Genomic DNA, 25,477 nt, shown 5'->3' with positions numbered 1-25,477 from the left:
TCAAGGCAGATAAGCAGGACGCACAGGAATAAGAATATACAATCCCCAAAAGGGGGAAATACTGTGAAGAGCTAACAATGAGTGGAGACTCTTAATATTTCACATATATAGCATGTATTCATACACACACTTAGTCACAAAGATAATCCACAATGATGGGTGTCAAAACCTCGAAGTCCTTTGACTCCCAGATAGATCTACTCACTGCAGGAAAAAACCTTCACCAGGATTCACTCAGTGCAGGTTCTCTTTTCCCTGCTTAGTGGAAAGTTGCCATGGAGTCACGATGCCAATTTTGGCTGGAACAAGTGTGCCTTAAAGACAGGAGTCCTCAAATGAACTAGGGGCCAACAGAACTCCTGGGTATGTTTTTCTGTTTCATATCTCTTCACCCACGCCTTCTTGTCTTCATATTAGCTTGGCGGGTTTTGTATCAGTGGAGAGACTGAGCATCATGCTTTCAAATATCCTCATGCAAAGCCACAGTCCGCCAGAGTGATCTGAAGACGAGGAGGTGTTTTGTGCATTCTAATTGAACTTGGTTGAAGTCACGCGAAGCAGAGAATTGCATTCCAGAGTTCTGTTGGTCTTTCGTTTAATATTCATTCATTCATTCATTCATTCATTCATTCATTCATTCATTCATTCATTCATTCATTCATTCATTCATGTTCATACTTCTATATCGCCCCTCACAACAGGTCGTCTCGGGGCGGTTTACACATAAAACCAATAAAAATACAGCATAAAACCCCATGAAAACCCTTAATTATACAAAACGAAAATGACACCAAGGAAAAGATGACGGCATAATTTCTACAGCAGATTCCGCCCAGATCAATGTGGATGTCCCTGTAATCCTGTCTAAATTATGACTCCTACCTTTGTGCCACGTTCGTTCCAGCCGAAATTGGTATCATGAGTCCGTGGGGGCTTTTCACCAGGCGGAGAAAAAAGAGTCTGCATTGAGTGAATCTGGTGAAGGCTTTTCCTGCAGCGATGGATCTTTTTGGGAGTCAACGGACTTGAGGGTTTGGACAGCCATTGTGGTGGATTGTGATTCAGTGTGTTTAATAATACATGCTGTATATCAGTCAGTCAGCCAGTAACCTTTTATTGGCACAAAACATGCTGTATATATGTGATATATGAGAATCTCCACTTTTTGTTAGCTCTTCGCAGCATTTCTCCCCGTTTTGGACTGTAACCCCGAACGAGCCGATGCTGAACGGCGCTGGGTGTTGCAGCCAGGCCAGGTGGGCTCTCTGGGTATCTGCTGTTCACTCGACACAAAGGTGCAAATGCAACGGGCGTGCCAGAACAAACACTGCTTCGTAGCTGTTTTTTCCCCCCCCTTTGCTTCCTAGACTCTTGTCACGACCTTACCTTGATGCGGAAATCATTTGTGTCTCTTCCTGTAATCCTTTTTACTGAAATGAAGTGATTTAAAAAAAATGAATTGCAGTATGTCAGGAATGTGTCCAAGGCTGCATGAGAGCACTGCACGAGGTAGATCATTGGCCTCTAGTACAGACTTGGGAAGTTTGTGAGCCAGTATGAGTATCTAGTCCTCATGGTAGCGAGAAATAGTTTGAGAAATAGTTTGGTAGCACTTGGGCCAGTGTTACCGATATCTCATGAATCTTTTGTTTTTTTGGGGGGGGTTATAATGTTGGGGTATCTGGACTGGTATGCCTCAGTTATACTCATTTGGGGAAATATTTCAGAATTTGATTTTTGCCTGCTCCATGGGAAGCTGACTTCTACGCAATCAGACCCTTGGTCCGTTAGGGTCAGTATTGTCTGCTCTGCAGAGGTCTTTCCATCACCCAGTACTTGGTCTATTTAACCCTGGAGATGCCAGGGATTGAACCTGGGACCTTCTGCATGCTGAGCAGGTACTCTGCCTGGAGCGCCAGTCATTACCACGCAGGTAGCCCCACGAGAGTGGTGGTAGTGACTCCGGAGCAAGCACGTAGCAGAAACCCTCTTCTCATCCATGGCTTTTTGGAGCTTCAGAAAGACTTTGCAGTGGGGCTCCAAACTGCAGCAATTTGGGAACCCGAGATCAAGCCCGCAAATGTCCAGGGGCACCCAGCAGAGTTCCGAAATTGATCTGGATGATGTAGGCTTCTTAGGGTGTGTATAAAGCTCACCTGCTTACAGGCTTTCTTATTGGCTGTAGAGGAGGAAGCAAAGGGATGTGAGCATACAAACCTATTTTATATTGTTATCACACCACTGAACCATCAGAATTGTCTGCTTGGATTGGCAGTGGCTCTCCAAGGTCTCAGGTTTTTCACATTACCCACTGCCTGGTTCTTTTTACTGGAGATTCCGGAAATTGAACTTCAGGCCTTCTGCGTGCAAAGCAGAGACTCTACCGCTGAGCCACAGCACCCCTCCATGCTGGGGTACTTGTGGAGCTCTGCTTCTGGCCACTTTCGGGAAGGTCAACCCTTCTCCCTGCTCTTTGCTGACCTTCCTCCAACGTCTGGCAGTGAAAACTCTTCCTTTTGAAGCATAAGCAGGTATATGGGACAAGACTTCCAGGATTGGCCTTAATCGGTGCCCAGGTTAGAAATTCCGTATTGTCAGCAGTGCAAAAAAAAACCTCAGCCTTGAATATATTTCGCACGATGTTGGTATCTAGCTTCCGTATCTTCTTGTGATTATGGTAGAATGTGGCTTATGTGTGCTTAAAAAGGGGGGATTACTTGATTTTGCTTGATAATTAAATCATTTTTCTTTGCTCTACATGTTTGATTTTGTTTCCCCCCCTCCCCTTGGGATGTTAAATTCAACAGGCTTTTTAAAGAGCTACACAAAACTATACGTTTCAGATTTTAGCTCAGGCTTTCTCAACCCAGGGTTTCTCGACGGCCCTGGAAGGGTTTCCCGAATGGGTGGGACTGTATGTTGCCACCTGTTGGACGCTTTACGGCAGGGGTAGTCAAACTGCGGCTCTCCAGATGTCCATGGACTACAATTCCCAGGAGCCCCTGCCAGCATTCGCTGGCAGGGGCTCCTGGGAATTGTAGTCCATGGACATCTGGAGGGCCGCAGTTTGACTACCCCTGCTTTACGGAGTTCGTATTTTACATTTTACATCCCATGCCTTTCAGAACATCTCTACTTGGGATTTGGGTGCATGTGGGTCTTGCCCCTCTCCTCCCTTTTGGGAGCACCCCCTCCCCTCGCCAGTGTGAACCTCCGTTAAGCACAAGGGGGGCACCCATGTGGACGGTGATGGACGGTCAGGATTCTTTCTTCATACTGGTTTGATACCAAGTATGCAGTTAAAAGACGCTTGCTCCTGGGGAGGAAAGCTATGGCAAATCACCCTGCCAACAAAAGTGCATTTAGTCAAGGCTATGGTCTTCCCAGTTGCAATGTATGGCTGCGAAAGTTGGACCATAAGGAAGGCCGAGCGTCAAAGAATTGAGGCTTTTGAACTCTGGTGCTGGAGAAGACTCTTGCGAGTCCCTTGGACTGCAAGGCGAACAAACCGGTCAGTCCTAGAGGAGATCAGCCCTGACTGCTCCTTAGAAGGCCAGATCCTGAAGATGAAACTCAAACACTTTGGCCAGCTCATGAGAAGGAAGGACTCCCTGGAGAAGAGCCCAATGCTGGGAGCTATTGAGGGCAAAAGAAGAAGGGGACGACAGAGAATGAGGTGGCTGGAGTCCCTGAAGCAGTCGGTGCAAACTTAAATGGACTCCGGGGAATGGTAGAGGACAGGAAGGCCTGGAGGATCATTGTCCATGGGGTCGCGATGGGTCAGACACGACTTCGCACCTTACAACAACAATGCAGTTGATGTTGAAGCGAGGCATAGGGACGATAAAGGCTGGTAGGTGGAATGTGTGGTATAGAAAGGAGTTTCCCACAGTTCCACGGTAATGGTGGAAGAAATTATTTTATTAGGTTTTCTCTGAATATTTCTAAGATTTCAAGTTTCCAGTGCTCTCGAGCTTATTGTGCTAGACATCTGCAAGAATATATATTTTTGTATTTTTCAGGTTCAGGTATATCGGACCCGAAAAATGTCAGCATTTGCCGGTATTCAGCAATGTTCTGAGTCGGCAATAGTCGGGAATACTGAATGTTTTTCAGCTCCATCATACTCTATGGGGCCATTAAAGTCCGTGACAAATCTAGGCTGAGTCTATTTAGTGGTCTGGTGGGGGAAAGATTTGAGGTAGACGCACCAGATTTGCCCCATAGCTGCATGAGCCTCTCCTCCAAAGAACCTCAAAAGTTTCACAAAGGGGGTCCAGTTCTGCGGGCGCCCAAAGAAGGTGCCCTCATCCTCTGTGGTTTCCAAAGGAAGAAAATAGCTAGGCAGCAGTAAAAGCCCAGCAGGATGTCCCAGAGAATCTCTGCAGTGAACATGAAGGTGCGGGGGGGGGGGGGGACATTTTCAAAGCCAGCCCAGCAACAGAACCAGTGCAATACTGCCTAGCAGAACCAGCGCCCCTGTGGGAGGGCACGTACCAATGCCCCCTTGGGAGGACAAATACCAGCTCAAAAGGGCTGCAGCACAGAACCAGTGCAGTACTTCCCAGGAGAACCAGTGGCACTGCGGCAGTGCCCAACCCAAAAAGGAATCAGTTCACTTCTGGGAATCTCGGAAGCAGAAACTGCTGCAAGCCTACCCCCATGTGGACAGAATTAAAAGTGGAGATGATACCGTTACAGATTGCTTAGATTCAGATTGCATAGTTACATAGTTACAGATGGCATAGATACGTGGAGCTGATGCAGTTGCAGATTGCATAGATTCAAATGGGTAGCCTCGTTGATCAGAAGTAGCACAATAAAATCAGAGTCCAGCAGCACCTTTAAAACCAACCAAGATTTATTCAAGGCGTGAGCTTTCGAGTACAAGCATTAATCTGAGGAAGAGTGCTTGCACTTGAAAGCTCACGCCTTGAATAAATCTTTGTTGGTCTTAAAGGCGGCACTGGACTCTGATTTTAGATTGCATAGATACACTGTAGGGCATTTTAATTAATTTAATTTATATACTATCCTTTAATTCAATTTATATAAAGGTAAAGGCATCTCCTGTGCAAGCACTGAGTCATGTCTGACCCTTGGGGTGATGCCCTCTAGTGTTTTCATGGCAGACTCAATACGGGGTGGTTTGCCAGTGCCTTCCCCAGTCATTACCGTTTACCCCCCAGCAAGCTGGGTACTCATTTCACCGACCTCGGAAAGATGGAAGGCGGAGTCAACCTTGAGCCGGCTGCTGGGATCGAACTCCCAGCCTCATGGGCAGAGCTTCAGATAGCATGTTGGCTGCCTTACCACCCTGAGCCACAAGAGGCTCGTATATCAATTTATATACCGTCCTTTAATTTAATTTATATTCCACAAAACTAGAAGTCACGGTTACATGGTGCTGATACAGTTACAGAAACCACACACTGTAGGGCATTTTAATTTATTAATTTAATTTATATGCTATCCTTTTATTTAATTTATATACCACCCTTTGATTTAATTTATATACCACAAAAGTAGAAGTCACGGTTACATGGAGCTGACACAGTTACAGAGAGCATAGACACGCTCTAGGACGTGTTAATTTATTTATTTATTTCAGTTTAATTTATATACCACCCCTCCTAGTGGCTCAGTAGTCTATTAACAACAGTAAAACATAATAGACACTAATAAACATCTTAGTAAAATGCTAGTAAAAACCCTATCATAAAACTGCAACCACAAACATCTCGGGGCAAGCGTGCAATTTTTTTCAGATGTATAACTGTCAGAAGTCATTCTCCGTGGGGGGGTTATCCAGGGGAGGCCCCAATTGATGTTACAGGATCACCGGCCCCGACCAAAAGCTTGGCGGAGGGGCTGCATCTTGAAGGCCCCCATGGAACTGAGGTTAGATTGCCAGGCGGCCAGTGGTGGTGACCTAGTCTCTCATGAGCTGGTAGGGAGAAGAACAGATTTTGAGTCCCGCGACTTACAACATTTTATTTCAGGCATGAGCTGTCGCACGCATGCACACACTTCCTTGGACACAGCGTCAAGGAATGGACATCCTCCGTCCGTACATGTCAGCATAGCGTAAGCAGTAAATTAACATGCAGCAGAACGAAAGCGTGGAACAGATTCTAGGGATAAATATAAATAAGAAGCTATTTGTTTGGATTCCATTCCGAGGGATTGAATTCCAGGGGATGACACAGTGGGGTCAGTAAACACATCTCAGTGGGAGAACCATGTGTAGATGTAGAATCAGTGGCTAAGAGCAGTTATCTGCAACTCCCTGCGGGAGAAGTCATATTTGACCCGTTGTTGTCGGTCATAATGAGAGATAAGTTTCTGAATCCCATCTTAGCACTTTCTGTAATGGTAAACCATCTTACCATGGCAGTGGGAATGAAGTTAGTATTTTTACACTTCCCCCCGCCCCCCTTTCGTTACTATTTTCTAGCATTTATAGTTTGCTCCTTGGAATTTGAGGCAATATAGATCTGCCATCTTGATTATAGCTCCAGCAGTGTTTTCCTGCCTCTATTCGGGGCGGGTGGGGGGCAGTTGTTTGTGCTGTTTAATGGCTTGTCTCCTCTTTAGAATGAGTTTGAAGGGACCTCATGGGTCATCTAGTCCAACCCCCTGCACTATGCAGGACACTCACAACCCTATCGCTCACCCACTGTGACCTGCCTCCCTCTTGAACCTTCGCAGAATCAGCCTCTCCGTCAGATGGCTCTCCAGCCTCTGTTTAAAAATCTCCAAAGACAGAGAACCCACCACCTCCCGAGGAAGCCTGTTCCACTGAGGAACCGCTCTGACTGTCAGGAACTTCTTCCGGATGTTTAGACGGAATTTCTTTTGGATTAATTTCCTCCCATTGCCCCTCTGCTCCATCCTCTTTATGGCATCCCTTTTAAATACTTGAGGTTGGCTATCAGATCCCCTCTCAGTCATCTCCTCTCCGGGATAACGCAAATACTAACGCAGATACCACTTTTTGAAAGCTCCGACTAGTAATGTGGTATACTAAATGCCACCCCTTGTGCCTAAATATTCTTTATTACTGATTTACAGTCTGTGAAAAAAGGGCAGTCAACAGATGACAACAATAACACAATTAATAATCTATTTAGGGAATGTTGGCCCTTGGGCATGGAGGTTGGGCAAAGGAGAGCGTCCCATTTTGGAAATCCCTCCTGAAATATGCTCTCTGCTGGGAACAAAAGACAAGGAAGTGGAGCGGCAGGGGAGCTCTTGAGGGGCACAGCCCAGAGCAGGGGCTTTGGGAATTGTGGTCCACGGACCCTACTTTTGGCCACCCCTGCCCCATGGCCACCCCCTTTCGGCTGATCCTGCGTTGAGCAGGGGGTTGGACTAGATGGCCCCTTCCAACTCTATGATTCTATGATTCTATGTAATACTCCACAAAGAAAAGGCAAAGTTTCAAACCATTCATTAGACACCTTGTGTTATCGTGGCTCTTCAAAACGGTTGTGGGTTGAAAGGTGTTCTTTGCAATCTGTTCCTCTCAAGCAGCTCTTTGGCTTTCCTGGTGGCGGGGCTGGTTGACGGTGCTTCTTTCTCCATCTCTCTGTCGTGTCGCTGAAACAAATCATGGCTCCTGCTTTTGGGGTGGGCGCAGCAGAGCAGGCGGCCCGGAAGTGGCTTCTCTTGCGCGTCCGTTGCAATGGACAGATTGTGACCCCGGAACACACTGCGTGGAAGCCCCTACTGGTTTTAGCCAGGGCTTTTGACGGAGGCCTTTCCAGGGAGTGTTGAATGCAATGCCATCTCATATCACATGGTGGATCAAAACGATCCAGTTCCATCTCTGGGTTTCTGCCATTGCACTGCTCGGGGAAGTCTTGTTATGCCTTGTTTGCAAAATTTAATTACGATTTAGTCTTCATTCTGGATACTGTGGGAGTTCTGGCATTTGAAAAGACCAGCAGAAGATGACGACAATGAAGAGTAGGGTTTTTAATACCTTGTTTTCCTCTACTATCAAGCGTGTCAAAGCAGCTTACGGTAGACTCCCCTTCCTTTCCTCTCCCCACCACATGCATCTTGTCAGGCGATGGGGGGGGGGGCGAGAGAGCTCTGGGAGAACTGTGGATTGCTCCAAGGTCACCGTGTGAAAGAATAGGTTTTTATACTTCACTTTTCTCTACTTTAGGGAGTTTCAGAGCGGCTTATAATCGCTTTCCCCTCCTTTCCCCATAGTATTCACCGTGTGATTTAGGTGGCGCTGAGAGAGCTCCAGGAGAACTGTGACTGGTCCAAGGTCAGCCAACTGGCTTCATGTGAGGAGGAGTGGGGAATCAAACCTGGTTCTGCAGATAAGAGTCTGTCACTCTTAACCACTACACCGGGGGAAGTCAACCTGTGGTCCTCCAGATGTCCATGGACTACAATTCCCAGGATCCCCTGCCAGCAAACGCTGGCAGGGGCTCCTGGGAATTGTAGTCCATGGACATCTGGAGGACCACAGGTTGACTACCCCTGCACTACACCACTCTGGCTCCAAGTATGGTGTGTAAATATAGCAGATAAGGGCTTTTTGAAAGATCACTTTCAGCTCTTCTGCTGACTTCTTTCTCTTTCAGTGTGCAGTTATGTGGGCAGGATTCCAGGACGTGCTCTAATCTTATGAGGGGAGGTCTAGCAGCGCCGTGTATTCATGGAATGTGTGCTTTGTCTGGAGTCCCAAAATCTTCAGCAATGCATTGGGATTTCTCAGCAGAGGATTCAGCCTGAAAATCATTTCTTGGGAGGTTGAAAGTCTAAAAAATACTCCATTTAACCATCTATGCAAAGTGTCTGTGGGACCGGAAGCTTCACTGCCACATGGAGGGCCAGCGTGGCATCGTGGTTAAAGACTGGCAGACTCTAATCTGGAGAATCAGGTTTGATTCCCCACTCCTCCTCCACATGCAGCCAGCTGGGTGACCTTGGGCTAGTCACAGTTCTCTTAGAGCTGTTCTCGCAGAGCAGATCTCTCAGGGCTCTTAGCCCCACCTACCTCACCGGATGTCTGTGGTGGGGAGAGGAAGGGAAAGGGGCTTGCAAGCCGCTTTGAGACTCCTTCAGGTAGCAAAAGCGGGATATAAAAAAACAGCACTTCTTCTGTGCATTGGGGATATAGGGATCAGTGTCTATCTTCCAAAGAGGTGTGAATATCAAAGATAGGGACTGGAGCCTTGAGAAATTCTGGGTTTTGCTGTAAACCCCAATGAAACCCCTCTGTCCCGGAAATCAGCTCCCCACCTAGCTTCCAAGAAAACATCCCCCCAAAATCCTGGTTCCCGACTCGCTACCGTCTTCTGCCGAGTGGGACCTCCCTTCACCATCACCCCGCTTAAGAGAATTCACCTTTAAAGGAGTTGTGTTTTGCAATGCAGAGAGTGGAGGATGCTTTTTATACGCTCGTGCGAGAGATCCGTCAGTACAGACTGAGAAAAATCAGCAGAGAAGAAAAGACCCCCGGGTGCGTGACAATTAAAAAATGCCTTTTAATGTGACAGGGTAAGTTTTGTTTTCGTTTAAGAACAAACAGCGTCTAGCGGGGCGTGTGTGGATTCTGATCACCCATACCAATCAAATCGTGTCTTGCGACGTCTGTAATGGTGATTCCAGAAAATTTCGGAATGATTTGCAATACCAGCATCATCCTCTCGTGGCACGAAACTTTGGCTCTGCTCCCGGTAGCAAAGAAAAGGGTGCCATTTACTCAGTCCCCACCCCACCTCGTTGGGGACAAACAAGGGTCACGAAGACCTGTGAGTTGAGATGTCCGGTCACGGTGGTGGCGAGTTGTCCATGGAATTTTCTTTCTCGAGCTTGTGAACGTACGGGTTGGTGCTCAATGAAGGACGGAGGATCTTGATTTCCCCTGGCACCTTTAAAAGACCCACAAACTTTAATTCTGGGTATAAGCGAGCGCTGAGTGACTTGGCAAACGGAGATGCACACTTCTTCAGGTACACCCCCAGAATTAAACTTTGTTGGTCTTAAAGATGCCCCTGGACTCAAAACTTTGTTCCATTGCTTCAGACCAATGTGGATTTCCCCTATTTCTGTCTCGCACTAAACTAAATGTGTGTATCCATTTCCCCTTTGGTTTATACAGTATAATATTCAGTAGAATTGCCCCACAACTGCAGTTTCCACATTTCACATCTGGAGATGCACACTTCTTCAGGTACACCCCCAGAATTAAACTTTGTTGGTCTTAAAGATGCCCCTGGACTCAAAACTTTGTTCCATTACTTCAGACCAATGTGGATTTCCCCTATTTCTGTCTCACACTAAACTAAATGTGTGTATTCATTTCCCCTTTGGTTTATACAGTATAATATTCAGTAGAATTGCCCCACAACTGCAGTTTCCACATTTCACATCTGCCAAGGGCCCCTTCAGAGACATGCATCTCATGAGAGCCAGTTTGGTGTAGTGGTTAGGAGTGCGGACTTCTAATCTGGCATGCCGGGTTCGATTCTGCGCTCCCCCACATGCAGCCAGCTGGGTTACCTTGGGCTCGCCACAGCACTGATAAAACTGTTCTGACCGAGCAGGAATATCAGGGCTTTCTCAGCCTCACCCACCCCACAGGGTGTCTGTTGTGGGGAGAGGAATGGGAAGGCGACTTTAAGCCACTTTGAGCCTCCTTCGGGTAGGGAAAAGCGGCATATAAGAACCAACTCTTCTTCTTCTTCTTCTTCTTCTTCTTCTTCTTCTTCTTCTTCTTCTTCTTCTTCTACTAAGTAACTAGCGGTTGTTAATATAATTGGCTTAGTTTGTGTCCTTTCTGTATTGCTCAAAAGAAGAAAAAAAACTGGAGCATAAAGCTGAACCACTAGAATTTCTTCATTTTCTTTTGATTCTGGTAAACAGGTTTCTACCTGGCAGAGTGTTTCCCAGTTCTAGAAATGCTTTTAGAAAAAAATCTCTTCCATCGCAAGTCTGAATAAAAATAGTAAATGTAATGAACAAAGATAGATAATTTATCCTGTGTGCGTTATGTGCAATAAGAAGCAGATAAATGACACCTACTTGCATTCTTTTTATAATAGCTTTCACAAGGAGCTAATACAAATTATCCTGTTCTGCATAGCCATAAAGAGACATTCATTTGAAGATAAAGGCAACACATAGAAGCATACAAAGGAAAGTACTTGGAGAAATAAGTTACATACCTTGTCAAAAATAACAAAGAGTTTTAGTAAATGTTAGACAGAAATGTGGAAAGCTGTGAATAGTGACAAATACCTACTTTTCTTAAAGCTCTTCAACATACAATCTGTCAAAAGGTTCATTTATAGTAGTTTTAAAACAATCATGAATTATACTTAAAGGTGTATCACATAAAATCCAAGTCATTCTAAATTAGTGACTAAGTCTTTGCAGATTCAACGAGTTCCAAAAATTGGCTTCAATAAAATACAATAATATTTTTTTAATCTTAGTTATGAAATAAGTTCAACGAATCCCCTTAATCATGTCCTTATAACTAAACTCGTATCTAATTAGATCTGTTCACAAGAACGGTATGAGGTCCCAGTTCAGATTAAGCCCATGAGTAAATAATGCCTAAGGAGGTGGTGAGCTCCCCCTCACTGGCAGTCTTCAAGCAAAGTTTGGATACACACTTTTCTTGGATGCCTTAGGATGCTTTGGGCTGATCCTGAGTTGAGCAGGGGGTTGGACTAGATGGCCTGCATGGCCCCTTCCAACTCTATGATTCTCTGAATGACTTAAAGTGAAAAAAAAGTAATTCCCTTTGAAGTAATTTCTTTTCTCATGTTGACATTCTCAGTAGGCTGTCATGTTCTAAAGTACAGACTCGCATGGATTCTGCACGATGTTCCTTTTCAAGAAAGTGAAAGACAAGGGGATCTTCCATAACCTTGTTTTTTATCCTTGATTTGTGCTCCATTACTCTTGTTCTTAATGGATGAGTCGATTTCCCAAATTAAAACAACTGGCAAGGGCTGTAGCAGGAGATAGGGAAGTTCTTTTCAGTTAACAGAAGTGCCCAATTAGTGGGAAAAGGAAGCAGGATCCAACCCATTGTTCAGAACAACAGATCTCTGGAGACAGTAAATGAGAGGACTAGGTGATTATTGTAGAGCCGGTTAGATTGAAGAACATGACTACAAGAATGCATTGATATGAGCTTGACCAGATTACTCAGAAGTTACAGGGCTTTTTCAGTAGTGGCACCTTGTTTTTAGAATTCCCTTCCCCTTGAGGCTTGCCGGGCACCTTCCTTGCTTTATTCTACGTTCCAGACCAAAACATTTCTTTTCACCCAGGCTTATAATTGAACCGATCTTTTAATGCTGTTTCAGTCTAGAAACTTTTTGTTTTTAAGCTGTCCGTGTCGGTGTTCTTATCCTAGATTTTAGGTAATACCTTTTAATGTTTTGCTTTTGGATTTTAAATTTTGTGCATTCCTCACAAGCTGGCACAGTTCCCCCCTCTCCCCTGAGTAATTAACTCTACATAGAGTGGAATACAGAAGGGTTTTTAGTTGAGTTTTCTGGAAGTAGATTTGTGAGGCCGTGAATAATGTTTTCCTTAGGATGGGGGTTGGGTGGGGCATCAGAGATGGTACCATCGGACACGGTTGTGGTCTTTGGCTTTGTGAAGTGCCAACACACCATAATTCTTTAGGAGAGGTTCAGGAATGACAATGGAAAGGTCCTGTTTGAATAATTTTTTTTTTTTGTCTTAGAAGGTTAGGCGTGCGATGAAACAAAATTTATATTGTGAACTACCCTGAATCCTATAAGGTGGAAAGATGGAGGTGCAAGTCACAAAAGGAACTCAAGAGGCATTTTTTCATCGATGCCAGACTAGGTTACTAGTACGTCTGGCCTCAACCAGGGCCAGCGCCTTCTCAGGCCTGGCCCTTACCTGGTAGAATGAGCTCCCAGAGGAGACATGGGCCCTGTTGAAGCTTACCTAGTTCTGCAGGGCCTGCAAAATGGAGCTTTTCCACCAGGCATTTGGTTGGGATTGGGCTGCCAGAAACATCTAACCCCGCCCCCCCTGTGCTGGTAACACCCTTCCCCTTAACATTTAGGTCCTGGCAATCACCATGGGAGGGTGATGTGGGAGAGGCCTGGAAGTGAGGTTTGCAGATGTTTAGAATTAACAGTTTAATAACTATGTTGTTTTAATATGATGCATGGCTGGGCCTAGAAGGGAGGTCTTATAAATTGAATTATCAATAATGTTTTAATCCAAATTCAGCGGGGCTCTGCCTCCCTACCCTTCACTTGTCTTGTCTTGTTATGTGCGAAGTCGTGTCCGACCCATCGCGACCCCATGGACAATGATCCTCCAGGCCTTCCTGTCCTCTCCCATTCCCCGGAGTCCATTTAAGTTTGCACCTACTGCTCCAGTGACTCCATCCCTACCCTTCACAGAGCATCTCATGAGAGCACCTACTGCTTCAGTGACTCCATCCCTACCCTTCACAGAGCGGGACTAATTTCCCAGGTGGTGGGTCTCGGTCAGCGGCCTTCTCTGTAAAATGAAACGGATTCTTTTTTCCACGATCCCGGCGAAAACTCCCAAAGTAGCCGTTGCAAATCATGCCGCAACAAATTGCACCTAGCTAATAAAGATTCTTCACGGTGATCTTGCGACAGCATTTAGGTCCAAAATGTTTGATTCACTATTAAAGGCACTGCTTTCCTTTGCAGGGGGTCGACGACGCCTTCTACACGTTAGTTCGGGAAATCCGAAAGCACAAAGAAAAGATGAGCAAAGATGGGAAGAAGAAGAAAAAGAAATCAAAGACAAAGTGTACCATTATGTAAAACGCAACTCGCCCTTTCTTCTTAAGGTGTACGTCGGTAAACGTAATCCGATTCTTTTTTTTTTTTGTACCATTATACTAAATTATTAGCACACTCGTTTTTGTTTTTGTTTTAAAGCATTACTTAAAACCTTCCTGCTTTCTGAACCTGTCGGCCTTTTCGATCTGGATGCTTGCTTTTCCGTGGCGGGGGCCAAAAAACTCCTCCCTGTGCCAGTTACCTTTTTTTTAAGCGTCGGTTTTGAAACCGTAGCAATGCCTGTGAAAAACAATCCCCGGACGTGTTTTTTTGTTTGTTTGTTTGTTCGTTTTTAAAATTCAGGGTACTTTGGTGCATGCAAAACTCAGTAACGTCTCCTCTTCCTCGGAAATCGTGACTGTTTTTGTTCTTTATAGAGGCCGGCCTTAACCGTTAGGTCAGACTACCTGCGTGTTAGGGCGTTTCTTTGCAAGGAGTGGCTTTTTTTGCAGGACGGGGAAAGGAAGGGAGAAAAGCTCTCCAGCTGCAATAACACGTGGGGATCTCCTCGTGCCAAGGTGCATACAATTCCTCATGGAGCAGGGAGCAACGAACAGGCAGAGCAGAACGCTTTTCCCTACCCTCCCAAGTCTGGGGGGAGCGCCTGCCACATGAAGAAGAAAGAGGGGCTTTGGGAGAATGAAGCATCCCATTGTGGGGGGGACAGATAGAACCAGCAGGGAACTAGGGCTGCCAGGTTCCCTGGTCTAGGTGAGGTTCCCTGCTTTCCTGACACACCTTACCCCCTCCCCCAACTCTCCCCAAGCTGGAAGGCCTCGAAAATTTAATCCAACATGCTGATCTCCGCTACGAGTGATGTTGGGGGAGATGCCCTGGCCTTTGGGCAGAGCTCTATGGCAGGGGTGGCCAAATTGTAGTCCATAGGCTACAATTATCATGAGCCCCTGCCAGTTTGGCCACCCTTATTCTATAGTAGTCTGCCATAGAGTTTTGCTCAGAAGCTAGAGCGTCAACCCCTCCGAGGTGCCGATGGCAATTCCAGGTGACGTCAGCATGTCAGGTCAATTGTCAGAGTCCTCCTTTGGGGTAAGCTCCCAGAATGCACGCCCCCATTCCCTGCTGGCAGCATCGATGAACCCGGCAACCCCAGCACGCTCTGCAGGGAAGGTTTTGCATATCTCGCCCTTTGCAGCCGAGAGGTGCCCGGATGCCGCACGATACCAGGGCCCCCTTGGCAGCTGGAGGCCGAGGGTGGACAGTCACCGAAGCCCAGTGAGAAGCATTAGACCCCCGACAATGAGCACACCAGTTTTGGGGGCCCTGTGTGATGTGCAGCAGATCGACCAAAAGGAAAAATGCATCTCCACTGTTAGCGAGAGGCGGGGACAAAAGCTCTGCTAGATCATCCAGCTGAGCGGGGCCAAGGATGAAAAGCCAGAGGTCTCAGAAACAGGATAGTTGCGGGAAGGGAGGTTTGAGCCTGGAGAAATGGGTGTGGCCTGGCTTCTCAGGCTCCACCCTAGCTGCGAGGGGGAGAACCTTATGCGAATGCTGGCAGGGGGCTCCTGGGAATTGTAGTTCATGGACATCTGGAGGGCCGCAGTTTGACTACCCCTGCACTACAGTCTCTGTTCAGTTTTCCATGTTCTTTTACCAGCTTCGGTTACAGAGGCTAGTCAGCACAAGAGATCTGGGGTTCCCACATCCATTCTTTTTTCCCCCTTTTAAGGATAACAATTTAATAGAATCATAGAGTTGGAAGGGACCCCTGGGTCATCTAGTCCAACCCCCTGCACCATGCAGGACACTCACAACCCTGTCGCTCACCCACTGTCACCTGCCACCCCCTTGAGCCTTCGCAGAATCAGTCTCTCCGTCAGATGGCTACCCAGCCTCTGTTTAAAAATCTCCAAAGACGGAGAACCCACCACCTCCCGAGGAAGCCTGTTCCACTGAGAAACCGCTCTGACTGTCAGGAACTCCTTCCGGATGTTTAGATGGAATTTCTTTTGCATTAATTTCATCCCATTGGTTCTGGTCCATCCCTCTGGGGCCGGACTGGTGGCAATATTGATATACCAGAAGCCTTTTAAAATAAGCCTTCCTGTCCCTTTGATTTCAAGGCACTGTTTCTTGTAGCGCTTCCAGTCAAGTTGGATGAATGTTTTAAACAAAGACCGAGAAAGCATTTTCACAGCGCTCCCCCTCCCCTGTAGTGAATCAAGGGTAAAATTGCTATTTTTTCTACTTAAAAAAAAAGTTACAAAAACCGGATAGGGGGAGGAGAGGAAAAGCGAATTTTCTAATTCGGGCGGTTTGTCATAAAGAATTTTGTATCCCGAATATTTGTGCATTCACAAGAGAAACTCTCTGACCTAGAAAGTTACAAAAACCGGGTAGGGGGAAGAGAGGAAAAGCAAATTTTCTAGTTCTGTTGGTTTGTTCTGGAGAATTTCGTATCCCAAATATTTGTGCGTTCGCAAGAGAAGCTCTCAGACCTCAGAAGTTTCCACTCGAATGCGACTGGAACAAGTCGGAAGCTGTGCTGGAACAAGACCCTGGTACAAATCCAGTCCTTTCAATGACCGTTTATGCACTGGAGGTTTCATGCCGGGCTGCAGGCTGGAGTTCTGGTCGTGCTAGGTTGCCCCACCTCTTCCTGCACCCACACGGGGGGAGCATTTGGGCCGGTGAGCTCACCCGCCCCCAATTTGTGCTCCTGCATAGGAGCTGGGGCAGTGAAGTTCCCAGTGCATAAATGGTCAATGGGGCGCACGTGGGAGGTGTCTGTAGGGGGTCATGCCCTTCATTTCTCTTCATGCCAGGCAGCTGTAGCATTCTAGGAGCTTACCAAGATCCATTTGCTCGAGGATAAAATATTTACCCATAGAATACAACTGTACCTTGTCCCTTTCACTCCATTGGCTTTTTCTTGATGCTTCTTCACTACTTTTACCTTGAATAAAACCGTGTTGGTCGTAAAGGTGCCCCTAGACTCAAGCTTTGTCCTGATGCTTTAGACCAACACGGCGACCCACCTGAATCAGTTTTGCCTAGTTTGCGGTCAGCCAGGTGAGCGGGAGCCCTCCTGATCTCCTTGGGCCGGCCATTCCACAAGGGAGGGGGACGGGACGGATGGACAGTCAATTCCGTATCCCAGCTGTAAGGCAGAAATCAGTCACGAGGACAACGGCGCTTGCGCTATTGCAGTCCTCAGCAGGACAAAAGTATTTTATTTTTTTCTCTGCCTGTACGTCTCATTTTCCAAGAGGGGAATGTTTGCTCTGGGTTCCAAAGCAGGACTTACCACATTTGAGTGGGGAGGAGCATACAGGAGAAGGTTGGTCCTCAGCCTCACCTCCCTCACAGGGTGTCTGTTGTGGGGAGAGGAAAGGGAAGGCAAATGTAAGCCACTTTGAGACTCCTTTGGGTAGAGAAAAGCGGCATATAAGAACCAACTCTTCTTCTCCTTCAGTAATATCAGGGCTTTCTCAGCCTCACCTCCCTCACAGGGTGTCTGTTGTGGGAAGAGGAAAGGGAAGGCGATTGGAAGCCACTTTGAGACTCCTTTGGGTAGAGAAAAGCGGCATATAAGAACCAACTCTTCTTCTTCTTCTTCTGTAATATCAGGGCTCTCTCAGCCTCACCTCCCTCACAGGGTGTCCGTTGTGGGGAGAGGAAAGGGAAGGCGATTGAGACTCCTTCGGGTAGAGAAAAGTGGCATATAAGAACTTCTTCGAAGTAGTTCTTGTTGGCGTTCAGTAACGTTCTAGGGCAGGGATCTCCATCCTCTCTAATCCCGTGGACAGCTTTGGAATTCTGACATGAGGTTGTAGGCGGAACCCCCCAAAATGGCTGCTGCAGAAGGCGGAGCCAACCCAGAGAATGTTGGGAAGCGAGGCGATGGATCATTTTTAACAGTCACTCAGGCAGAGGCTCTGTTTTACAGGGCGCTTTTTAAAACAAACACTTTGGAAATATTTTTGTCCATACGCACAGCTTCCCTTTGGTCGCACAGATCCTTGCGGTGTGCTGGCTGGTTCTGCTGCCCAAAAAATCTTTTGTTTTTTGTTTAATTTGCAGAGCCAATGGGAAGTCCCGCTGGGCAGAAGCCCCAGCGGGCTCTCCTTGTTTTCTCAAAACAGTTATCGGGTTCCCTGGTGCTCGCGGGCACTACCTTGGGGACCCCTGTTCTAATGCAGGTTAAGCCCTGTTGGCTGGTTTTTTAAAAAGAGATGAACAGCTTGGTTAACCTGGAAGTCCAGGATTATTCTTCCCAAGAGGGCCAGTTGGCCATGCTGGCAAGCAGTATTGCAAAGGCCTCGTCCCGTTCCCCATCATTTTGGCAACAAAGAATATAACGGGAACCAAAAACCCAAGCTGGAAAATAGGTGAGAACCATATAGGTTAGGGATAAAACCGTATCCAGAAAAAACATAAAAAGTTTTTATTATTAACGCATCTCGCGTTGGACCTTTCACAGAGAAACACACACCCCTGTGGAAAATTGGATTTTTTTAAATGTACAATTGTGTGTGTCTGTATATTGACCTCTGAGGAGGATCAGGACGATTGAAACACATTGGATCTGAACTTGGCAGCAGTGGCGCATGGCATGCACGGACATGGTTTTCGTGTGCCTAAGAGAAGATATTCTTTTATGCTTTTTAAATGTTTTGAGCTCTAATAATAGATAGTTTCTATTTTTCTACATGTGGCTTTATCCCTAACCTTCGCGGTCCTCGCCCCCCTCACTTTGGACCAGGTTTCCAAGCAGGATCACTCCCTGAACGAAAATAGGGCGGATCACGTCAGACGAGGCAGTCCGTTCTCACTCCATTTGGCACGGCCTTTAGAAGAAATATTTAGCACGTGCAATAGTGTGGCCGCACCCCAGATTTGGGCCCACGGTGCAGCTCCCGGAGGGAGACAGGTAGTGGCAGAGGCAAGTCCATAAAAAAAAGCATACACAAGGAGAAATTCACCACGCCCTGAGGCAGGACGGCTCCCCTTTGTTTCCTTCGGCTGTGCGGAATTGGTGACCGAAATGACAGGCAGGCGGTTTTGTGGCACGGTGGCAAATCGTGCTCTTAGGCTGTACGGTTCCCGGAATGGCTCGAGGATCCCACTGTCTTTCTGTTTTCATGTACGGAAGAGGCGACGTCGAAACGAACCGCGGTCGCTACGGCGAATCGTGACCTTCGACTGTTCCATTCCTCGAATGGCTTCTTGAGGATTGCACTGTCTTTCTGTTCCCATGTTGGAAAAAGTCTTTCTCCCTCTCACGTGCCAAATCTCTTAACTAGAACTGTTTCTTAAAATGCAACGTGTTTACCTAGAATGTATTTTAACTATTTTTGTATAGTATAAACTAAACATGACATGTTTTTGTACATCGTGCTCTCTTTTGGGTTCTGTCCAGGATAGGGGGCGGGGGGGGGGGAGGAAGCTGAATATATGCAATGTAATTTGGGTGATTTTTCTCTCCCCCCTCCCTGTGTTTTAGTTTTGTGACCTCAGAATGTTGGTCACAGACACTCAAGAATGACCACTGTTCACTTTACAAGCGTTTGTCAGCAGCGTCTGCTGTGAAATGAAAACTGTCAATTTGTCACAAACAATCCTGCTTCTGTTGTGATTAATAAAAAAAAAAAGTGTTTCTGTTGTTCGGCCATGATTGTTGAGAGGTTTTTTTTCATCCCGCTATTTTTCAGGCCATTCGAGGCCTCTCTTTTTGGTTCATAGCCCTTTCATTTTATCGGAATGATTGTAAGAGTATTATTTTTAAAATTCTTAGCTAATTTATTCAAAACATAAAAAGAGTCCTGCTGCATCAGTCAAGTAGTACATTTAGTCCAGCTTCCTTGGAGGACCCTAGCCTGTCTCTGCGTGAGTCGCTGAATGAAACGGGAACATCGCTTTAACCGTTCCAGATGCAAAGCCGCGACTTGTTTTGCGAAGGGCGGTTAATTCTTCAGGGGAAGCAACAGGGGCTCTACGATCACTCCTGATGCAGGCAGACAACATCTTTGCCCCTGAAAGAGTCTCACTGAAAGGCAGGGGAGAGCTACGGCAATCGTGCAGGGTCACACCAGGCAGCCTCTTCTACATGAGCCACATTGGGTGGCGGCATATAAATTAATTATTAAATAGATAATTAAATAATATTTTAGTGCTTTGAGTTCCCCAGCAATTTTAATTTGTTTCTTCAAACATGTCTGCCATAATTCTGGAGTTAAGGAGCACCTGGATTCAGTTTGTAGCAGTTCAGGCTTGTTTACCCGCCCCCTCCTCCCAAGAGCAGCCCTGCAAGTTATTTTAAAATAAATGAAATGCCCTTGTCAACACCGAAGGATCATAATTCAGAAGTCTGCATGCATCCGTCTGGTTAGATATTAAGCCTCCCGGTCAACGTGTTGAACTCTTTATTTTGGATCAGAAACGATTATCAGTGAATTTTACAAAATGAAGATTGAAAACAGCAGTCAAGCATTATCTCTGTTATGTGCTGCACGAAAAAAGTGGACGATTTTAAGAGCTCGCAGCCTTGACTCTCCATTATACAGGAGCGTTTGCCTCATTATATTCAAACATTAACAAGGACGGACTCATTGCCACTGACAAAAGCCAGACTGAAAACGGAAAACAAATGAATCTAGAGACCGTTTTGGCAGAGTCAAAGTCTAAATAAATGACATAAGAGACTTTTTATCTTCTTATACTTAATTAAGCCACTGGATAGATTCTGTCTCTCCTTAGTATCTTGGTTATGGCATTCCAGTTTGCTTGGCACAGAATCTACTGGCCTTAATTCCACCTGCCTGGAGCTTATCCCTTTCCTGAGTTTTTTTTAAGGCAAAGCCATTCAAACGTAGCCAAATTCTCTCCTGTCAAAGATCAAGTCAGTCTTCCCACCCTCCCTTTTTAAAGAGGTAGAAAAATCCCAATAACGCATTAGGACTAACAAAAATTGCGGCAGGGTTACAAGCTTTTTTTGGGGGGGGGGGTCCCTGCTGACTAAAGTAGTGAGCAGAGACTCACCAGAGCTCCTCCCCTGCCACAAATATGGTTAGTCTTTAAGGGACTACTCACATGGCCATCACCATACTGGAAGGCTCTACAAAGGAAGGCCATTGCGACCCACCTCTGCCTCTCGCTTGCCTTGATAGCCCCTTGCTGGGGACGCTATAAGGTGGGATGAGAGACCAAGGAAGTCTATACAGGTGGTTCTCTCTTGACTTGGAGGCCCCTTGTGGGGTCACCATTAAGCTAGATGAAAGACCACCAAAAAAGGCTCTGCAGAGGAGGGCCATGGCCAGCCACCTCTGCTTCTCCCTTGCCTTGAAAGCCCCTTTCTGGGATAACCATACGGTTTGGATGAGAGACCACCAAGGAAGACTCTGCAGAGGAAGACCAAGGCAAACTCCCTCTGCTTCTTACTTGCCTTGGAAGCCCCTCGCTGGGCATGACTCAATGGCACTTTCGTATACACAAGTGCTGAGGGGTGCATCTCCAGGACCCGGCCGTCTTGTCCATTCTCTCTCCATCCAGCATTAAACTCAAGACGGCCCAGAAACCAGATTTTCTTTCAGCAAGCGGTTCTGTTTTTAATTGTACATCAGTTCCTTGCAGCTTCCCTACACCCGTGCAGGCTCCCGAAACAGCCCTGTGGATCATTTGTTGTCGTCCTCGTAGTACCGCTGCTTCAGCGCTCGGTACTTCCGCAGAAAGTAGAGTGCCTCCAGCTCTTTGATGACAAACTCCCCGCGAGTGATGAGCTCTTTTATTTTTTCCGGGTCCTTCTCCGCTTTGTTTTTTAAAAAAGCTGCCTTCAGCCGGGTGCGGAAGTAGTCTGCCCCTTTGGGATACTCCCTTCCCAGATACAGCAGCTAGAAAACAAACGCAAAGCATCGGGAGAGTTACAGGCATCCAGTTTTGGTTCAAGCAATCTTCCTTAACTTTTTGATCATCGAGAAACCCCTGAAATATTCTTCAGGCTTCGAGAAATCCCAGAAGGGGCACGATCGTGCAGAATATGGTTGGGGAGCAGAGCTGGGGACATGCCCACCTGGGGCCCCTCTCCTTCCCACCCCCTCCAGGGCCATCATTGGCCATTTGGGGAGGGGGGTCGATATGACCATATATGGTTGTATCACCTGATAAACGTTTAACCCATTTGAAAAATATATCCAAAATTAATTAACTCCCACCCATTCAGTAAACCTTTTCAGGGCCATCAAGAAACCCCAGGGTTTCATAAAACCCTGGTTGAGAAACCTGGGTTACTGCCGAGAACTTACATTTTTGTAAAGATTCAATACTTCATATCTTAAAGGATTGGCCATAATTCACCAGCATATCTTCTGCACTGGCAAATACCTGAGGAATAATCATTTTAGTATTAGCTGGATAGCATTGATTTCTAAGTTGAAACAACTTTTTATCATTGTTTTATTTATCTAATTTTTATTTATATACTGCCCTCCCTTGTGGCGTGGGATGGTTTACATTGAAACTTTCATAATTATAATGTTTTGGTTTGAATACTTTCAATTGTTCTTACTGTTAAGAAAATATTAACAGTAGGAGCTCACAACACAATGCGATATAGGATATCGATATTGTTGCTCTAGTTTGGCATTCAACAACGAATGCTTGATTAAGTATTGCTGCACTTTGTGGGCTTTTGTGGGTGCACTGTGACCAGTTTCAATAGTCTCCCAGTTCGGATACAATTCGCTGATTTCAGTTTTGTTATTCGTCTTTCGACCTGTTCATGCTTAAAGCTTTCGTCCAGATTTTCAACTTGGTTTTAGGTTTCAAAATCTTAATCCTATCACATTGCTTATGGAATGCTCCAACTTACTGATTTCCCCTAGGGATCCCCAACCTTTTTGAGCCTGTGGGGTGCATCTGGAATTTTTAAATCGGGTGGGGGAATGCAACCACAAAATGGCTGCCATAGGAGGCGGAGCCACATATACAAGTCCAAGCACATGGGGAAAGAGTGGTAAGTGATCTATATGTCCCCAGAAGATCCTTGCCCTCTGCCCATACAAACAGGCTAGTTGTCCCTGGCCCTAAATAAATTTGTTTGGCTCTGGCTCCTGCCTCATGAAAGGAGCTCCCAGAATACATCAGGGCCCTGCTGGAGCTCAATATGTTCCACAGGGCTTGTAGGCCAGTAAAATAGTTCACATCCATATCAACGTGAGATTGGTATCCTGTACCATTCAGGGTTGGTATCCTGTACCATTCAGGGTTGTGTCCTGTACCATTCGGGGTTGTGACTTTTAAAGAGTGGGAGAGCCAGCTTTGTATAGTGGTTAGGAGTGTGGACTTCTAATCTGGCAAACTGGGTTTGAATCTGAGCTCCCCCACATGAAACCAGCTGGGTGATCTTCGGCTCGCCACGGCACTGATAAAATTGTTCTCACCAAGCAGTGATCGCAGGGCTCTCTCAGCCTCCCCTCCCTCACAGGGTGTCTGTTGTGGGGAGAGGAAAGGGAAGGCAATTGGAAGCCGCTTTGAGACTCCTTTGGGTAGAGAAAAGCGGCATCTAAGAACCAACTCTTCTTCTGAAACTGTTTGAGGTAATTTAGAATGGTTTTCATTGTGATTTAAATTATATTACTGGGTATAATTTGTTCACTGCCCTGAGTCTGCTGCGGTGGAGAGGGCGGTTTACAAATTCAAAGAAATAAAATTAAAATAAATACACACAGACCGGGGAAGAGGACAGAGAGTAAAAGACCAGCACAGTGATAGCAGCTCCCACTTAGCAACCCAATGGGTGATCCTGGGCCAGTAGCAGTTCTCTCAGAGCTCTCTCAGCCTCAGTTACCTCACAGGGTGTCTGTTGTGTGAACATAACAGACAGTAAGCTGCTTTGGGACTCCTTAAGGCAGGGGTAGTCAAACTGTGGCCCTCCAGATGTCCATGGATGACAATTCCCAGGAGCCCCTGCCAGCATTCGCTGGCAGGGGCTCCTGGGAATTGTAGTCCATGGATATCTGGAGGGCCGCAGTTTTGACTACCCCTGCCTTAAGGTAAATTGGGATATGAAATCTTTCTACACACTAAACCTCTGGGCACAGAGTACTATGAACAGGTTTCTTCTGTTTCAGAGGGTCTGCAGAAGAAAATAAGACTGGCACCTTTAAGACCAACCAAGTTTAATTCTGGGTATCAGCTTTCGTGTCGTCATATACAAAAAAGCCCACACCGAGAATTAAACTTAGCTGGTTTTAAAGGTGCTGCTGGACTAAAACTCCTGTCTTTTCAGACTGACACGGTTGCCCTCCGGAAGTGAGATCTGCACTAGAACAGTTAGATGCAAGTTCAAGAGAACCTTAAGACACCAACAAGATTTCCAGGGTCTGAGTTTTCTAGAACGAAGCTCCCTTTGTCAGGTAAGAGTACGAATGGAAATATAGGTCTTCATATCTCAGTCACAAGGCGGGAGGGGTGTTGTTGTGAAGAAGAAACTCAGAATGCAAAGGACTCTGAAGAAGTGTGCAGTGACTCCTGAACGCACCTGCCCTGCCCCAAATTTGGTTAGTCTTTAAGGGGTACTTTTCCAATGCACACTCTAGACACGTTGAGCAGAGGAGAAATGGTAGAAAGTAGAAAATGAGCATCCGGAGTGAGAAAGGACCCTTGTGTCCCAGGGATGGCCAAACTGGCTCTCCAGTTGTCCATGGACTACAATTACCATGAGCGCCTGCCATTTTTAAGATCAAAAGGTCTCTCCTGGTCATTGGGAACAATCTCGATCCATACCCACACAAGCCTTTTAGTAGCTGCTATCAACAACCATGGAAAGCACTTGGACAACTAAGGCTGCTCTATACCAGATCAGACCCTCAAGACCAACAAGGTCAGTATTGCTTACTCAGACTGGCAGCCGGTCTCCAGTTTTTGGCATCACCTACCACCTGCTGGCAATGCCGGGGATTGAACCTGGGACCTTCAGCATGCCAAGCAGAGGCTCTACCACTGAGCCTCAGCCCCTTCCCAAGGCCCTTCAGGGTCTCAGTCTCAGGCTGAGGTCTTTCCCATCTACTACTGCCTGGTCTTTTACAGTGGAGATCCATGACTCTCCAGGGTCTCATGCTGAGGTCTTTCCCATCTACTACTGCCTAGTCCTTTTAAGTGGAGATCCTGAGGATTGAACCTGGGACCTTCAGCATGCCAAGCAGAGAATCTACCACTGAGCCAGCGCCCTTTCCCATGGCTGGTCAGGCTCGCAGTCCTTCATATCACCTGCTGCCTGGTCCTTTTTAACTGGAGACGCTGGGGATTGAACCCGGGACCTTCTGCACTGGACCTCAGGCCCTTCCCCATGAGAATCCTTCACCCCCAACTCCCATTCAAGCAAGCCAACTTTGCACTCTTCCAGCCCGCAAATTACCTGGGGCTTCAGCACCCACCCAGAAGTTTCTGCCAGGTAGGGCCAGCGAGAGAATACCGCGCCTGCGCACGAAGAAGACGGGGCAAGGGGGCTGCTTCTCGGACTTAGTGCGGCTGCGCAGGATTGTGGCCGCGTCGGAGGCGTGAGTTGCCCGTCGCAAGGCTACTGCGCCCGCGCAAAAAACAAAGCCCGCGAGCCAAACCGTAGAGGCAAGAAGGCTACATTATTCACTTCCGGGATCCATTCGAAGGATGCG

At 46.6% G+C, this 25,477-nt stretch overlaps 2 protein-coding genes across 5 annotated transcripts in view; one reads left to right on the top strand and one right to left on the bottom strand.

The window, feature by feature from the left end:
• KRAS (KRAS proto-oncogene, GTPase) overlaps window positions 1–19,480 on the top strand; it is a 46,719-nt gene extending 27,239 nt beyond the window's left edge. For 2 of the 4 annotated variants that reach the window (XM_077340245.1, XM_077340250.1), the window contains exons 5-6: window positions 9,402–9,525; window positions 13,713–19,480. In XM_077340245.1, the coding sequence (XP_077196360.1) occupies window positions 9,402–9,521 (120 nt within the window). In that variant the 3' untranslated portion in view covers window positions 9,522–9,525; window positions 13,713–19,480. The remainder of the gene's footprint in view (window positions 1–9,401; window positions 9,526–13,712) is intronic. The other 2 variants (XM_077340248.1, XM_077340246.1) reach the window with 2 other exon arrangements.
• A 1,266-nt stretch (window positions 19,481–20,746) lies between these two features.
• ETFRF1 (electron transfer flavoprotein regulatory factor 1) lies at window positions 20,747–25,392 on the bottom strand. The gene is made up of 3 exons (XM_077340251.1): window positions 25,222–25,392; window positions 22,109–22,187; window positions 20,747–21,697 (listed from the first exon to the last, which is right to left on the bottom strand). Exons 2-3 carry the CDS (start codon window positions 22,151–22,153, stop codon window positions 21,482–21,484), a joined length of 261 nt encoding a protein of 86 aa, XP_077196366.1. The 5' UTR covers window positions 22,154–22,187; window positions 25,222–25,392; the 3' UTR covers window positions 20,747–21,481.
• Window positions 25,393–25,477: the final 85 nt, after the last annotated feature.

This window comes from Paroedura picta, chromosome 5, assembly GCF_049243985.1.
Source record: "Paroedura picta isolate Pp20150507F chromosome 5, Ppicta_v3.0, whole genome shotgun sequence".
Lineage (NCBI taxonomy): Eukaryota > Metazoa > Chordata > Lepidosauria > Squamata > Gekkonidae > Paroedura > Paroedura picta.
Note: the sequence above shows the minus strand (reverse complement) of the source record. Positions and strands in the feature narration are given on the sequence as shown.

Coding starts and splice junctions, on each gene's coding strand:
- ETFRF1 (XM_077340251.1), bottom strand. CDS start 22,153: ATGGCCAATCCTTTAAGATATGAAGTATTGAATCTTTACAAAAAT. Junction 21,698..22,108: donor TATTGAATCTTTACAAAAAT/GTAAGTTCTCGG, acceptor TTTGTTTTCTAG/CTGCTGTATCTGGGAAGGGA.